Source organism: Danio rerio, chromosome 4 (genome assembly GCF_049306965.1).
Source record: "Danio rerio strain Tuebingen ecotype United States chromosome 4, GRCz12tu, whole genome shotgun sequence".
Classification (NCBI taxonomy): domain Eukaryota; kingdom Metazoa; phylum Chordata; class Actinopteri; order Cypriniformes; family Danionidae; genus Danio; species Danio rerio.
In genome coordinates, this window is record NC_133179.1 from 52,856,553 (window position 1) to 52,874,586 (window position 18,034).

Consider the following 18,034-nt stretch of genomic DNA (forward strand, 5'->3'; position numbering starts at 1 on the left):
GCATAAAATAGTGCATAAGTATGCGATTTGGGATGCAGCTAAAGTCTCACACTGGGCTTTTACAAATCTTACAATCTTTATCAAGTAACTTTATCAGTAGATTTGCTATATGTAAGTTTATATAGTGTACAAAGTTTAATACAGTGTACTGACTCACAAGTGTATCTCAAGTTATTTTGTGTGATAGTTAAATATATTTTAAATAAACTGCAAACGAGAAAATCTACAAACTTATACTTTTTCTTCAGATTCTTTCTTGAAACTCTTCCCTCTTATGTTGTGTTCACACCAGACGCGGAATGCACGGATAAATTGCGATATTCTCACGTAAATAGTTGCATGAACATTTGAGTTTACTCGCTTCGTTTGCACATAAAATCCGCTTCATTCGTTGGTCAAATTCATTGCGAAGTAGCTTTGTTGCTAACATGGATTTTATTGAGGGAATAATAGTGTTTATGTTCTTTATTAACACTGAAAAAATGTGTCGATACGTTTGGGACTGTGTCTGAGTCCACTAGATCCTTTCAGAGATGCACCAGCCCTGTGAGCTCATAAGTTCCTCCAGAAACTTTACCTGGATGACGGAGGCTTTCAGCAGTGCTTCTGACTGAGCCGAGCCCAGTTTGGTGAACTGTTGTCGGTGTCGACTGGAGGATTTCCCCCGGGACACAAACAACTGATGCTACATCACAATCATGCCCCCACAAGAGTAAGCTCCTGATTGGTTAACGCGGCGCGAATGTCCGCTTAAGTTTACGCTCAATTCGCACTGCGTCATTCACGTGTATCGCGCCATTCACACCACACCATTCGTGTCAAAAGAAAAAAATTCTAATTATTTCAGGCCAGCAGATTCGTAAGATTTGAAAACGGGGACAAATAATACTGATAATAATAGAACAGGGAGAAAACTTAACAAGAGAAACAAAATGAGAATTTGGGCAAAGAAATTAAAAACTTTTGCTTCTTATCCACGGAGCGGAGGGGTCAAGAGAAATGGCGAATTAGGAGGTGTGGATGTGAAGGTTGAGGGCGTCAATGAACTCAGCCGGTGAGTCGGCAGCTGACTCCAGTGCAGTGGGTCCTGAACAAAATTCGTCTTTGCCGACGTCATAAGCACTTTAGTAATAAGACAGCAGTCTTTGCCCTTTTGCTTCAATAGTACTTTCGCTTTTTGTTTCTCACAACTAGTCGTTAAGTTTACACTGATCGTTTCAACCCAGTTTCTCTTCTCGTTTTCCCGCACTGCAACAGTTCAGTCAACTTCTCTTACTCCAGCACACCACATAATGACCTCTTCAACTCTGCTCTTCTTTTATAATCTCACCAATTTCTTTTTTGCCATCCCGTGAGTGGAGACCAATTAAACAATGTAGAGTGTCATCACAGAAAACTCCAACAATCATAAATTCATGATTATATGCTGTCATGGCTTTGCAATCCAAATAATGTTGTTATAATAGAGGCCAATGGTGAAAAAACAGCCTTGAAAAGGGAGTAAATTTACCCAGAGTGTATTGTTTTTTTCCCCCCCAAAGCATTTTCCCAGAATATGTCAAAATAAGATGTCCCCAAATATCAGTTCATTTGCTGAAACACAGAACGTTTTGGCCCTCAAAATCACCCCAGAATGGATGAAAATGACCCAACAGCACACAAGGGGGAAAAGGTGCAAATTCCAGCTCTTATGTAGATGCTGTACAGGTATGTCTCATGTGTGCGAGGCAAAATATTCAGCTGTTTGTTCAGCTGTTACCCCAGAACTTTTTTTCTGATGTGTTTACCAGTCAGGCACAGAATAAACAAGTATTATCTGCTTTACACATTTTAGACAAACATTTTGTTGTAATTATTAACAAATACGAATAAAAACAGGCTTTCAAATCTGTCTTATCAATATAACCAAAATGACTTATGATCAATTATGTAAGAAACTCTGAAAACTGGACTGACACAGTTTAAATTTACTATAATTTCTATGTTAAGTGGCTTTGACACAATTTACATTGTAAAAGCACTAGATAAATAAAGATTATTTGAATTTAATCTGCTTAAATGTGTACACATTAATGGACCAAACAAAATATGATCTGATTTATTTTACATTTAATGTGCATTAAAATTACAGTGTGTGTAGCCAATGTTTCCAGTGTCTTTTCACTTTTTCAGCTTTTGATGAAAGTTTTTAAAGACTTAATGAAAACATGTTTTATTTATTTTAGACCTAATTAAAGAGAATGAGGAGAGTAAAGAGGAGAAACATCATGTCAAAATTGAGGAAAAAACTCATTTACAGACTGATGGTAGTTTGAAAAGGAGAGACAAGAATTGTTTCACCTGCAGTCAGTGTGGAAAGAGTTTGGCAACAAAAGGCACACTTAAGATTCACAGGATGATCCACACCGGAGAGAAACCATTCACATGCACTCAGTGCAGGAAGAGTTTCAGCCAATCATCAAACCTTAATCTACACATGAGGATCCACAATGGAGAGAAACCATTTACATGCACTCAGTGTGGGAAGAGTTTCAACCAATCATCAAACTTTAAAAAACACATGAGGATCCACACTGGAGAGAAACCATTCACATGCACTCAGTGTGGGAAGTGTTTTAGACAATCGTCATCCTTTAATCTACACTTGAGGGTCCACACTGGAAAAAAACCAAACAACGCATGCTCAAACTCTAGTGTGAACGCAGCTTCGGTGTGGGATAAGTTTTAGCAACTCCTCAGACCTTAATAAACATATGAAGACCCACTGGAGAGAAACCATTCACATGCACTCAGTGTGAAAAGAGTTTTAACCGATCAGCAAACCTTAATGAACTTATAAAGATCCACACTGGTGTGAAAGAGTATGTGTGCTTGAGTGTGTGAAGACTTTACTTACAGTGCCAAAATTGAACCAGACGATTCACACTGTGACAAGAGGTTTAACCAGTTAATACATCTGACAACACAAAAGATGATTTACTCTGGAGAGAAACCGTACAGACCTAATCAGTGTCTACAGAGTTTCGCTTATTCGGCGCAGCTTAAGAAACACATGGACAAAAAGTTGCACACATGACATGAATGCAGCAAAACATTTTCTCTGTGCACAGGATGTTTCATGTCTGAATAATATTTAAAAAGGCTGAGTGACGATATACTGTTTTCCAACACTTTCAAAATGCAGTATGTGGGGTTGTAAATGTGTCGCGTTTAATGTAAACACAATAATGGCGGCTGAGTGAAGAACAGTTTTATTAATATCTAGCGAACAGCACCTCTGCGGCTTAAAATCTCTTTGCAAGTGATTGTACAGGTTGTACTCTACTCTCTAGTGTATGCATGTAGCTAGTATTGTTTTGTATGATGTTCTCTGTCTGACTCCCTGAATGAGAAACAAATCACTGGGAAGACACCACACATTAAAGAGGGTGGAGCTCCAGGACGATTAGTGTTCAGTATACCAGGGCCTAAAGTTTAAAAAGCCCATTCATTTGTCCTGTGTTGCATCTTTTATTAATAAAGTTTCTTTACATTTAGGTTCAAGATTCTTTCTAGTTTACTACTGTAGGGATGGAATACAGTTTAACCCAAAGAATGACCAGTCTGTCTGATGAAGAAGAACTGGAATCAGAGATTCAAATAAATAAATGAAGTTTACTTAAGATAGTTTGCAGTTTCATCAGCAGAAGCCAGCTTTAACACTCGCAATGAGTTCCTAGGCCGCTCTGACTTACAGTACAACAATGCAGAAATTATACTCTTTACACAAGTCCAGAAAATGTTGGATCCAGGTAAACAGTTCTCATTGGTTACAGCAAAAATAGACAATTCTCAATGCTTGCGTCAATGAAGTATTGTATCTAGCTCCAGATATGGATGGCGACATGGTTCCTGGGGGTCAGGCCAACCCTAAGTTATTAAGAGCTGATCTCTGACCTGTACAAGTTAAACCAAGGACACAATAGACGCTAGAGACAATCAGTTGTGGAAACTCAAGGTTGTTTTTTTTGTACGTTCAGCTGTTTTATCAAACTGAATCAAGACTGGTTCCAACAACATTCGGCTACAATATCCTTACTACACAAGAGGCTATCTACATACAAAAGAAAGTACTTTAATAAGAATTAACAATCAAAACAGAACAATCAAAAACAGCTAAAGTACTGTAGACAATATCATAACAAATAGAAAAGGTGTTTTTTCTCTCCTCTACATCAGCAATTCCATTCAGAGGGAGAGAGAGATCTCGCTGACCTATGACCTGGTTTTTGTGTGTCTCCTGAAAACAGTTAAAATAGACAGGCAAGGAGAGGAGCACAGACACTGAACATTTTTACATAAAGCAGTGTTTTAGTTATTCATTGGTTCAGGTCAATTTAAAAGTTAAAGACTAATTCAAATAATCAAATAATTATATCTAATAAAAGTAATGTGAAACAGGATGTTGAAAAAAGGATAAACGTCGATTCAAGTTGAGATGGATTTGAAGGTAGAAATCCGACTCCTTCATACCCCTGTTTTTGGCTGAAAGTGGAAGAATCCGCTTCGGGTCAACCAGTGGGGTCAATAAAGAAAGTGGAAGTAATGACTCATGCCCCCATATTTAGGTTACAGGGTTTCTTCGCCCTTTCTTGGACATGCTGGAACCTAAAAATTCCAGTCCCCAAGCTAAGGGCTCTTCCACCTTCTACTCACAATGGGGTTCGTCTGTGTATTCATCAAGCCATCCGGCTTCAAAGACAGTTCGTCAGTGTCAGTAGACGTTTCTCATCATCAGTAAGATTGAGGGTCCTGCAAGCGGAAGTGATAACATACGAAACAAAACAGCAGACCAAAGTCCAGAATATGAACACAAATGCGCAAGCCCTAATGCTGCGTTCACATCAGACACGGAACGTGCGTCAAGCGCGAGTGATTTACATGTTAAGTCAATGCAAAATAGACATCCTGCAGCGCGATACGTGCGAATGGCGCGGCGCGAATGACAAGAATTGCGCGAATGGCGTGGCAAATTGAGCGTTTTGAGCGTTTGACGCGCTAAATGCACGTTTCGCGCGAATCACTCGAGTTCGAAAATTTGAACTTCAGCGGACATTCGCACCGCGTTAACCAATCAGGAGCGTCGGGGCGTGATAGTGACGTATCGCCTGTTGTCGGTGTCCCAGGGGAAATCCTTCTTCATAAAATCCATGTTACCCATTTAGCTATAAAGCTAGAATCACAGGGCAGACAGAAGCCCTGCCCATCACGCGAATTTGTCTGTTCTGAAGTGAATTTGACACGCGAATGAAGCAGATTTGACGCGCGAATGAAGCGAGTAAACTCAAATGTTCACGCGGCGATTTATCCGCACGTTCCGCGTCTGGTGTGAACGCATTATAATGGTCCTCCATAAGTAAACAACATACTTTCATCGATACATCCTCTGATGCAACTTGTTCAAACTATAAATCCAAGCATCCAGGCTAATTTTAAGACTCAGAGTTCCTATGATCAGACACAAAAGGTCATCGACTAGACCTAAGCCACAGAGGATTCAAATTCATGACCTGCAAAAACATCTTTATCTTCACCAGTCTCAAAACCTTCATCAGCATGTTCTGTAACTTCAAATTAGAATAATGAAGCATTTTTACATTAACACACATTAAACATGCCAACAGCACAATAGTCCAATTCAGCACCATAACCATGTTTAATCATCACCTTGCTGAACTCCATGTCAGTCAAGTCCACTTAAAATATCTTTTCATTCAAATAATGATGTGATTGTAGGGATGCAACACATTCCTCTGCATCATTGATAGGAAGTGTACAAGCACCCTTGTCCTGGCCATAAATGAGCCAAAATCACCTTTAACCTTTATCACAGTTAACAAACTAATATCAAATCCACTCTCTGGAAGCCAGGCTAAATAAATAAACACTGTTATTGCACTCCTGACATTGAGCCAGACCCTCAGTCACCTCAAAGAGACTAGATATAGATATTACCTGTTACCTAGAGACCAAGAAAGATGTAATGGTTTTTACAAACTATTAATCCAATTCATTAACATGCAATAAGAGGGATTGTGAATCCATTTCTTTTGTTCCCACTTTTTAGGGTTAAGCACAATTTTAGTCAAATTCAACAAAGATCAAACATGAGTCTGTCAAACCCAAGCATCTTTTAACAGACATAAGACTAAACCTTATAATTATCTTTTCAACTTGTCATTTGCACCATATTACTTTACTCTGACTAAACCATTCAACATAATCAGAAGCAGACACCTTGTATAAAATTCATTCGATTCTTACTGTCTGGTCAATTAGAAATGCTCACAGGTTAGCTATTTGCTCAAACTATTGATTATTTGAAAATCTTTCATACATGTCATTTGACAGTAAAACCTGTTTGAAAGCATTACCAACTGAACAAGAACAGACTGATTTAACAACTCTATTACCACATATAATCAAGACTCTTGCTTGGATATGGACTACTAAATTTTCATTCAAAGACAGTCTTTCTTTACAACTTGTCAGTATTCACAATAATAATATTGACTTGAGATGACTTGACTGCTTAAAAATGCTGTTAAAGTTCACGCTGCATTTCTGTTTACTAAAATGTTCATTTTGGCTGCAGCAGTATAAATACTTCTTACTGAATTCAACCATCAGATGCAAACACTTTTATTCAACTTTATCTCTCTGTTCTACACAACATCCAAACAATTATGTTCCTCTACCATTGAGGACACACACACATAGACAGAGTGATTTACTGCAGCATTTGCCTTTAACACAAATGACTTCGACTCAATTCTCTGTGTATTTTTCTTATGCTAGAGTGAGGATGCTTTCTGGACTATTGTGGTTAGTGACTTAGCCAATGTCACTGTTTAAATGCCATCAAGTCTAAAATATTTAACATTAATATTCAGATAGCAAAGAATTAACTGTAATTAACCTTTTAACTTCTCTGTCAATTTAGACATGGGTTTGTAACCTGAAATGGATGGCAGTCTTCAATTTCACAGCTATAAGCTAATAAAACTTGTTTTAAAATTATTATTATTCCAGAGAGTAATGTGAATCAGGAAAAGAAGTCATTATTAACGATTGCAAACAGAGCCGGATAACCCATCCATTTAAAGCTCATCTCATGTTCTGCATCATCTTTTCATCAGATTAACTCAGCATTTTTTGGTGTTGAACTCGCACAAATTTATTCTTAAAATTCTCTGTCCAGTTTCAACTGGATTTACATGATCTTTTATCAAGTTTCAAAGTTTCCGTTCATAATCAATGTCTTTTCTGAGACAATCAGCTGGTGCATTTTGTTTTCTTAATATCGTTGCTAAGCAAGTCGATAACAGAAACAAAACACAACTCATGGCTTTACTCAAACAGTCTCTGTCTCTCTGTTTTATGCACATAAATTTTCAATAGTCTTAGACTATAACATTCAAATTATTACAATTCAGAATCTTTAATCATTCACCAACGTTCCAAATGTCAAAAGTTTTTAACTCTCAAAACTCAGTTGGAACTGTTTAAAGCCTAAGAGAATTTCTTGTAATTATTTTACCTTAACTGCTTAATTCCATTCAGCTGTGTTATCCAAACCATCTCACAGCCAGTTTTTATCTTTAGCCAGCACCATCTCGAAAATGTCCTTTGCCATGAATAAGGACCTGCATCAGTAAAATACTATGAAAAATCAGACACATCAGTTAAAAATCATATCAGCTTCACATTCAGGAATTCAACATTCTTAAAAATCAGACCTTATATATCCAGTGCTGTTAAAGCAGCCAACCACATTGATATTGGTAAAATTTTAAGAAATTATACTGTCTCCAATGGTTCTTGAAAGCCCATTGCCATTATCTTTTTACCAATCATCTCCTTCAGGTTATCATACCCTGGCATTGTCCGTTGATGCTTGTCACAAGGACAGACATGTCCTCAATAAAGGCAGGATTCTCGTGATCAGGTCTGGACAGGGCCACTGAGGCAGATTACTGTAACTTCAAACAGTTCCCCTCTAAGGATGCTTTAGGCCGATAGAGCATCACCCCAGTCCAGCACCATCTTTCACATTAAACATCCCCCTTTTCGGGTAGATGCCTGGGGTTTACGAGGGGTCCCATGCCTTAGGTTGTTTTCCGCTTTGGCCAAGGGAAAATCTTACCCGTCTTAGGGAACCCCCCTTCGTGCCCACCGGTCAACTGCCACTCACACTGCAAGCTCCTGTGCAGGCTTCCTCCTTGATTCAGAATTTTCTGCAAACTTGGGAAAGCGCAGTCAAGAACCATGAAAGCCATTGAGACTACCTACTAGAATTTAAACATTAAGACAGGTTAATCAAACACTTAAATCAACTGAATATCAAGCTGAGATTATTCAGGGAGTTTAGATATCACCCTGATCCATTCAGTGTCAGGGTCTGCTACCTCAGTATAGCCATCAGGCCCTGTATGTGATGGTGGAGACTAAAGATAAGACAAAAGTTACAAACAGTAATAAACCACTGAAGACAAGACAAGAAATTTCCAAACAGTAATAACAACTGTTCAAATTAATTATCTCTATAGCTCAGGGGGTATATTAGTGCTTTTCAAGATGCTTTAACAAAAGCATTTTCCTTCATTCATTTCTCTGTTCGCTTAGTCCCTTTATTAATCCGGGGTCGCCACAGCGGAATGAACTGCCAACCTATCCAGCATGTTTTTATGCAGCGGATGCCCTTCTAGCTGCAACCCATCACTGGGAAAACAAACAAAAGCATTTTGCAATCTCTTATTTGTTAAATTTGATGTTTAATTACTAATACCTCTATGAGTGCATACAAATTGAAATTTAGAAATTCTGTATTCATTCTAACATTTCCTTTGCATCTGTGTTCGTGAGAGAGAGAAAGAGAGTTTTGAGCAATCCAGAATGAAAATGCATGTTTACTGAATTTAAACATACATTAAACATAACATTAACTTCAATACATAATTTTGCTGTAATATCTTTTTACTCAAGCCCGTCCTAAAACATATAAAACAGGGTTTACATGCATTTTCAAAGTATTGCTGTTACAGTCAGTTTCTGTGCTTAGTTTTCGCTACTAGCCCCTCAATATTTAGATTTTAGCTTTTCAATGACAGTTAATTGCCAAAGGAATACTTTTTTTAAAAAAATCAGTTCTAAAAATTATTTTAAACCCGAGAGCTTAGCTGAGCCATTTACTGCATTCTGCTCTCATCTATTTCTTTTTATATCTGAGTTCAACACCAAAAGCAAGAAGAAATTGAGAGGGCAATCTTACCAACAGCGCTTGGCTTCTGCTTGATGAATCTGCAAACCATCCCAAGATGTGCAAACTGTCCAGACCAGTCTAATCCAGTTAGGGTCATATTTTTCTCGGGATTGCTCCTGTTGCATTATTGATCAATCGACCTCGCCCTGATATTTCTAGGTATCTTGTCTGACTTTTGTGGCCACAACTATCTAATGGATCCCTATTATAATGTTATTTGTTATTTTTATTCAATTATTTCTTTCATTAATTATCTGACCTACACTATTTTTATGGCATGCCTTTTGTCTGTGATGTAGTTAGATAGCAGTGGTGGAACTTAATTACAATCTCGGGTTAATTTAGTCCACGACTGAATAAAAACCAGTCCAAGTTTTATCCCCGTGAATGTCTTAAAACACACCCATCAACTGAGTATTTTAACTCTGGGTGAAGGAGGAGGTACACCTTTCAACTACTGGTACACTTATCACTATAGGTGTACCGCAAAAATGCACCAGCTCGTTAAGGGATTCCACACAAATCTACCACAAATTTCTGTGAATCCACCGGTGTCTTTTATAAACGTCTGAATGAGAAACCAACACTTTCATTCACGTCTGAATGAGAAACCAACAGCGTTCTGTTACTACCCACTACTTCACAGACAATCCCTAGTCTATAATTTTTAAATCTTCCTACCTTCATTTTGTTGATTGATCAATGGTGTTACCAGTATACAAGTGCCCGCATCCTCCACCAAAACTGTTGGGATAGTTTACAGATTGACCCAAAGATTGACCAGTCTGGTAGATGAAGAAGAGCCGGAGTCAGAGATTTAAATAAATAAATCAAGTTTACTCAAGATAGTTTGCAGTTTCATCTGCAGAAGCCAGCTTCAACACTCGCAATGAGTTCCTAGGCCGCTCTGCTTACAATCACCAATCAATAACAATTATACTCTCACATAACGTCATTAACTGCGTCACACATACAGGTGTCCTAACCTGATTGGTTAAAACACAGATAGACTAGGAACATTTCCATGTGGGGATTGTGCGTGTATTCTGAACAATATCTTAAGCATAAACATCAGACATCTCTTAGACTAATTAGAGCTGGCTCCAGACCTGTGAAACGGATCAACAATCAAATAGAATACACACACACAAAGTATAATCTGTTTCTTATCGGGCATTTAAGACTTTTTGTGGAGCCACAGCTTTTGCCGTTGAGCTATCGCTTGCTGAAAGTTATATCTGGATGCACAACACATGTACTGGGAATAAGGACATGGCTGTACAGGAAGTCTTGTAGTTGTGGCCAAGTGGTTAAGGCGATGGACTTGAAATCTATTGGAGTATCCCTGCTCAGGTTGGAATCATGCTGACTACGTCCAGGCAGTGCGCAGGGCTTAGTTTGTGACCTTCCAAGATTGTTTGCAATTCCATTGTTTCTTGGGAAAAGGGATGTGCTAGAAGGGAAAAGCAAAACGGCAGCAGATGCCAGCTAGCTGCCCTGGGGGCTTCCCATTTTTAAAGACATATGACAGAGAATGAACATGCAGCGGCTTTCCCGTAGCTCGCCGTGATAGTATAGTGGTTAGTACTCTGTGTTATGGCCGCAGCAACCCCGGTCCGAATCCGGGTCACGGCAGGTTTTTCAAGGTGTCATTGGCGTTGCACTCTGTGTTGCCATCCTTAATCTTCAGCCTCGTTTTAGTGCAGGCTGTGCTACTGGAACGTCCTGAATGTTTCCTAAAGTGTGGAAGACTAGGGATTCTATATGAGGAACGGGACCTTTGATGCCAGCATGCTTTGTAGATAAGCATTGATCAAGTCACGCTTCTAAGGCATGGAAGGAATCTTTTCAATTGTTAAGTCTCCATTCATTGCCACAACAACAGAGAGAACTTCTGCAGTTGCTATTAATCCATTTAATGTCTCCTACATGACATGGAGTCCTATCTATTGTGTTGTACTGATGTCTACACCTACAACAACCATAAACCCAATCTCACAGTAATCTGTTGTGTTTTAGCAACATCTACACCAACCATAAGCCTTAACCCCACCTCACGGGAAACTTTTGTGTACCGTGAAGGTCTGCGCCGACCACAACCATAAACATTACCTACTTGCAATTACCTTGCCATGGAGCCTGGATAGCTCAGTCGGTAGAGCATCAGACTTTTAATCTGAGGGTCCAGGGTTCAAGTCCCTGTTCGGGCGTATAAGACTTTTTGTGGAGCCACAGCTTTTGCCGTTGAGCTATCGCTTGCTGAAAGTTATATCTGGATGCACAACACATGTACTGGGAATGAGGAAAGGGCTTTATAGGCAGTCTTGTAGTCGTGGCCGAGTGGTTAAGGCGATGGACTTGAAATCTATTGGGGTCTCTCTGCGCAGGTTGGAATCCTGCCCACTACGTCCAGTCAGTGCGCAGGACTTACTTTGCGACCTTCCATGATTGTTTGCAATTCCATTGTTTCTTGGGAAAAATTATGTGCTGGAAGGGAAAGGCAAAACGGCAGCAGATGCCAGCTAGCTGCCCTGGGGGCCTTCCATTTTTAAAGACATATGACAGAGAATGAATGTCCAGCGGCTTTCCCGTAGCTCGCCATGATCGTATAGTGGTTAGTACTCTGCGTTGTGGCCGCTGCAACCCCAGTCCGAATCCGGGTCATGGCAGGTTTTTCAAGGTGTAATTGGCGTTGCACTCTGTGTCGCCATCCTTAATCTCCAGCCTCCTTTTAGTGCAGGCTGTGCTACTGGAACGTCCTGGATGTTTCCTAAAGTGTGGAAGACTAGGGATTCGATATGAGCAACGGGACCTTTGATGCCAGCATGCTGTGTAGAAAAGCATTGATCAAGTTACGCTTCTAAGGCATGGAAGGAATCTTTTCAATTGTTAAGTCTCCATTCATTGCCACAACAACAGAGAGACCTTCTACAGTTGCTATTGATCCATTTAATGTCTCCTTCATGACATGGAGTCCTATGTATTGTATTGTACTGATGTCTACATCTACAACAACCATAAACCCACCCTCACAGTAATCTGTTGTGTTATAGCAACATCTACACCAACCATGAGCCTAAACCCCACCTCACGATAAACTTTTGTGTACCGTAAAGATCTGCGCCGAACACAACCATTAACATTACCTACTTGTAAAGCATTGCATTGGAACCTGGATAACTCAGTCGGTAGAGCACCAGACTTTTAATCTGAGGGTTCAGGGTTCAAGTCCCTGTTCGGGCGTATAAGACTTTTTGTGGAGCCACAGCTTTTGCCGTTGAGCTATCGCTTGCTGAAAGTTATATCTGGATGCACAACACATGTACTGGGAATGAGAACATGGCTGTACAGGCAGTCTTGTAGTAGTGGCCAAGTGGTTAAGGCGATGGAATTGAAATCCATTGGGGTTGTCCTGCGCATGTGCAGACCCGCATCAACCAGCTAGAACTGGAGGCTCAGGAACGACCGGAACAGCCAGATGAGACTGATCAAGCTGCCAAAGAGGAGATCGATAAACTTCAAGAGACTCTAGCTGCCACTACCCTAGAAATGGAGCAAGCCAACGCCGACCATGCTGATGTCACTAACAAGCTTGAGTATGTCGAACAGCTACTGGAAGAGGTAAATGCTGACTCTAAAGACAAGGACAGCAGAATCAAAGCCCTCGAAACTCACCTAAGTGAAGCCAGACAAGAGGTCAGACGACTAACGCAGCAGCTGTACTACATCAAAGAAGAGTCCAACAGCATTAAAGATGAACTCAAGCATGCATATGAACTGACACACAATGAGAAAGCTGAGGGGTCACTGCCAAAACCCTCACCATCTCCTTCTGTTCCAGACAGCCACGTATCACTATGTGGCCTAGACCTCAGAGACCTTGACAAGCTAGTCAAGAACCTGGGCAAGTTCACGCCGAATTTGCCAGGTATCCAAGATGTTCACGCCTATCTGGAAGACATTGACTTTCACCTGAAAATGAGACCCAATGTCACTGACAAAGATAGACTGTATTTGCTCCGAGCAACCTCCAGCCCTGAAGTGCGCAGCTTCCTGGACCGTCAGCCGGCTCACACAAACATTGACTACCACCTGCTCCAAGAAGCCCTCATCAGAGAGTTTGATGACATCGAGTCTGAACAAGGACTTGTAGTTGCCCTGGAGACGAAACAAGGTTGCCATGAGTCTTCTCAAGCCTACTTCAGCAGACTCAGACGAACCTACTTCAGCACCCGCAATGAACCTGAGATGGAAGAGGACCTAAACTTCAAAATCCTCTTCCTGAGAAACCTCCATCCTGGGGTAAGCCACCATCTTGGGGTTCTTGCATGCCCCCACACCATGAACACTCAGCAATTATGAGATTTGGCACACAAAGCCTACGTCAAACAAAAGACGGCTTCAGAGAAGATTGCCAAAATCCCTGCTGTTTATGACTTCAGCATTCAGTGTCAAGATCTGGCCCTTGAGGGTGCCCAAGGCCCAGACAATGCTAAACTACCTCCCAGTGAGTGAAATGTGTTGTCTTACAATAGACAACGAGACTGTCATGCTGATACCAGACCCAAACAGTGGAACCGTCGCTGGAAAGGACTGTCTGGACGACAACACTCACCTGAACGTCACCGGGAGAGACCGTGGAACAGGTCCACCTTATTTGCAAACCAAAAGGGGACAAGCTCGTGGGAATCAAGTGGTACTTCCAAGGTAAAGCAACACCACCTTGACTCAACCAGCCCAAGAGGTCAACGAAAGAACTCACAAAGATTCCACGCTGATTGAGCTCCAACTGAATCCCCACAAGGGAAAACCTCACCATGTTTTGACACTCAAGAACTGATGAAAATTATCCTGAAAGAGTTCTTCCAACGAAGGGAAGAGGATCGGAAGTGAGAAAGGAAAGGAAAACCTGATTCTGCCTGACAAGCAATGACCTCACTAAACAGCATCTCTTCACCTCACTTACAGAGAACTGTGAGCACAATAACTTCAAAGACTCAATAGACTGTACCAGAACACCAGAGTTAGACGCTAACTCAACACCTGATGCCTCAGGTCATCACTGCATCACACAAGCACTTGTGGATGAAACCCTTCCAATTCCTAAGAGTGCTCTCTTGATCGTTTGCCACACCACTGAACTCAGAATCAATCCAAATCCTACCTGTGCCATGCCAACTCCAGTCCCTCAACTCCAAGTGACCAGAAAGGGGGAAGAATTAACCTGCTGACACAGACCCACTATCCTAAACTCTTTTTTTAACGCTAACCTGTTTTTGTCATTTGTGCCATTTTAGGAAGACACCTAGCCCTAGCTATGTTTCCTAAACCCAATAAATGCACTCTCCCCTCCACTGCACTACTAGGACTCTCTAGTAGAGAGGAGCTATTACATATGTGACACTTGTTTGTTGTGTTAACCTCACTCAATGTCCTTATGTCTCAGTGTTCTTTTCTTTCTCTTTGTCTTTTAATTCGTTTCTCTTGCCTTATCAGGGAACCCCCACGGATGATGTTTAAGTCCAGAGCTCAGAATTAGGATTGACTCCTTTCACCAAGCCTCAAGGATTAATGCCTTAAAGGTGTGATCGCTGTATTGGTAATTTAACATTGTAGCACCTGTCTGACGACACGTTTTAGGCAAAAACTCAAAAGATTTGTTAACCACATTTCTTCATCTTCAATCCAGAACGGAAGGGATTGAGGGTAAAGAATGAAATTTATTGGTTTGACTCTCCTCAAAACAGCATTGTAGGGTATACGTTGACTTTGACACTTGCCCTCTTCCTCCACGAGTGAGTAAAGGCCATCCAAAGTTGTTCAAATGTGCACGTCCCACATCTCGCGCATGCTTAGATGCGATAAACGCTGGCCAAAAATTAAATTCTTTGCTGATTGAGATAATGCCTATACAACTTCGTTGAACCTTCAATACCTTGGTTAGTCTTAAAAACCTAAATTCTGATCATACTAAACTATGCTCTTCTACACCTTGAGCGTTGCTAACCCGAGCATCCCAAAGTTCCTAAACCCTGCACCAAGATTCAGTTAGTGATGATGTTGTTTGTGTCTTGTGTTTGCCTGTTCTCTCTGCTTCTGCCTGTTTGTTCCAGTGCCTGCCAATGTTCACACCGGGAACTGTCAATATGCATCCACACTGTCATTTCATTTGCACTGTCTGTATTTTGTACTGTCGTTGTATTTGCACTGTATTACTCTGTATTTTGTGCTGTCTGGAGCCAGCACTTAAGCTTTTCACTCATCATAGCACACGTGCTGCTGATGATGTGACAATAAAAGTGAGTTGATTTGAAAGAAAGTAGCGGCAATGATTCAGTTGTTAGATTTGTTTATGGATCGTTGTAATAAGGATGACAACGAAGGAAGTTAATGACACGCAAACACATCTCTAGAAGGTTTTCACAGCTACTGTGTTTCATCCAACAAACATTGCTCCCAACTTGAAGTGAGACCTTCAAAGACAACCCAGATGGGACTTGAACCCACGACACCCAACTCCAGAGGCTGATGCCTTACCCTTTAGGCCACTGGGCCATGTTACCAAGTTTTTGTCATGGAGCTCTTGTATGCCCTCAACAAGATGCCAACACATGGAAAACTGCACTTTGGGATCTCGATGCCAGTTTGCATTCTATCAAATAAGATGTTTGCAACTAATGGACAAACATTTTCTTTGTGTAATCATCCACATTCGTGTCTCATTGCTGGTCCTGGGGTATGGTTTGAGACTGGTCTTGAGTTTCAAATTCCAGACGAGGCCACTCTCATTAACATGAAATCACAACCTTTCTGCAGCTATTTTCTTGTTTGCATTTCATCATCATCCACCTAACATGAGACCATTATTTGAAAGCCACCGGGTACTTGAAGTCAAGATCTCCCTCCCTCTCTCTAGCGAACTATTGACCTTAGATCATCACGCATAAGCTTTGAGGAAACATGTCAGGATTTTTTCCATACAATTTATATGTAACCCAACAAACACAACCCAAATGGGACTTAAACCCACAATCCCTAGCTTTGAAGGCTGATTCCTTATCCATTAGGCCACTGGGCCAATACTAGCGTTTGCCATATCTGTTGTATGGCTCAGGAAGTTCTTATAACTCAAAAAACAGCACTTTAGGATTCCTATACCATATTGCATTCAGACGATCTGGTGTGTACACCTAATGACAAAACAGATTCTCTAAAGAGTTTTCCATTGTCCTGTCTTTTTGACCTAAGGGTATAAACCTAGCTTTTTGAAGATCACACTGGATTGTGCTGAATAGCCAACTTAATAAGATCTGCATAAAAGACAACCCAGGTGGGACTTGAACCCACAATCCCCAGCTTCGAAGGCTGGTGCCTTATCCATTAGGCCACTGGGCCGTTTTTACTGCCTGTGAACTGTAATATGCATCCAGGGAGTTGCTGACACACATAACAAAAAACAACATAAACAAAAAGTAGATTGGACCGGTTTCACAGAATTTTTTTGTGGCACTGCCAAACAGACAAAAAAGTAGCATCTTATAGGATTTCTTTGAAGGAATTTAATTAGAATTTTGATCATATTTTGGAACCATTCCTATAGGATTGTTTTATAGTACAATACATAAAAATCCTTTTGGATAATTTCTACAGTATTTCGATGAGATAAAATTTATATCTTAATTAAGATATGCTTTTCTAATGTCTCTCTTAACCTATTATACAATAGTTTTGAATGTATTATGCTGTTTGCTAAAGCTCACCTTCATGTACTTGAGTGTACAGTATTAGTGCACAAATTTCCAAAGAAACATGTCTATACCAAAAACATATACAATGTCGCTAGACCATACTGTAGGCTGGCCCACTCGAAACAGAAGTTCACTTTGGGCCTATAGCAAGTCCACACAAAGTGGAGTGTATATAGCCACAATGGGCGAAGTATAGGTATACTATCTGAGTCAGAAGTATGTCCTATGAGCATGCTCTGTGGGCATTTAGTAATTAACAAAATAGTAAGGTCCCACTAATACTAAGTTGAGTCCAGGCACAAAATGTGCCTATAAGGTCCCAGTAAAGCACTTTTATGCAGGGCCATTGTGGCTTTAACACAAAACAAAACTAGTTCACTTCTACTATGTAGCAAAATAGCACAATATCACTTCAAATGCATAGTTACATATTTTGAAAGCATAAAGTAAAATCAGTAATAAATGAAGCATCTAAAAATATAAAGACAACATGGACTATTTTTCAAAGGTTTGGGACAAAACTGCTTTAGTTTATAAAAATGCAGATATAAAAGTAACCTTGTAAATAATAATTCTTTTTTAATATGTTAGCTTTTCCATTTGAATATGTTAAAATATAGTTTATTCCAACGATGTTAAAGCTGCATTTGAGGCATTTGTGTCCTACATAAAATAATTTGAGACAAAACAACAAAACATATAAAAATATACTTAGTTAAAAGAAAAACAAAGTAAGATTTTCATGTGTGTATTTTCTCTACCATTTGTACCTTAAAGGGTCATGAAACTCCAAAACACATTTTTTGAGCTGTTGACAGTCGTATATGTGTCCCACACTGCTAAAAACACTATTAGGACACAAATATTTCACTAAAAAGTGTAAATTGGTTGTTTTTGCGTTATTTCAAGCAAATTTGTGCTTCCGGTTTGAAACTAATTTTTGAAACTGCGTCTTAACCATGAGATAATAGCGTGTATTACAGCA

General features: G+C 40.1%; 1 protein-coding gene, 1 long non-coding RNA gene and 4 other non-coding genes across 12 annotated transcripts in view; 5 read left to right on the top strand and 1 right to left on the bottom strand.

Annotated features, from left to right (window-relative positions):
• Positions 1-18,034, top strand: part of LOC141381964 (uncharacterized) — a 1,176,553-nt gene that overhangs the window by 649,540 nt on the left and 508,979 nt on the right. The gene's annotated exons all lie outside the window — the stretch shown is intronic.
• Positions 1-18,034, top strand: part of LOC108183327 (GDSL lipase Rv0518-like) — a 45,281-nt gene that overhangs the window by 6,443 nt on the left and 20,804 nt on the right. Inside the window, exon 3 of one of the 7 annotated variants that reach the window (XM_073948977.1) lies at positions 14,798-14,883. The exons of 5 other annotated variants lie outside the window; for them this stretch is intronic. Coding sequence is in view for 1 of the 2 variants with exons in the window: in XM_068220458.2 (XP_068076559.1) it covers positions 2,226-2,728 (503 nt within the window). In the remaining variant the exon portion in view is untranslated. Of the gene's footprint in view, positions 1-2,225; positions 3,661-14,797; positions 14,884-18,034 lie in introns of those variants that run through there. One more of the 7 variants, XM_068220458.2, reaches the window with a different exon arrangement.
• On the top strand, positions 10,865-10,936 carry trnah-aug (transfer RNA histidin (anticodon AUG)). Its single transcript has one exon. It is a non-coding gene; the product is annotated as a tRNA-His (tRNA).
• Positions 11,439-11,511, top strand: trnak-uuu (transfer RNA lysine (anticodon UUU)). The gene has a single exon. It is a non-coding gene; the product is annotated as a tRNA-Lys (tRNA).
• trnas-uga (transfer RNA serine (anticodon UGA)) lies at positions 11,628-11,709 on the top strand. The gene has a single exon. It is a non-coding gene; the product is annotated as a tRNA-Ser (tRNA).
• trnar-ucg (transfer RNA arginine (anticodon UCG)) lies at positions 16,624-16,696 on the bottom strand. Its single transcript has one exon. It is a non-coding gene; the product is annotated as a tRNA-Arg (tRNA).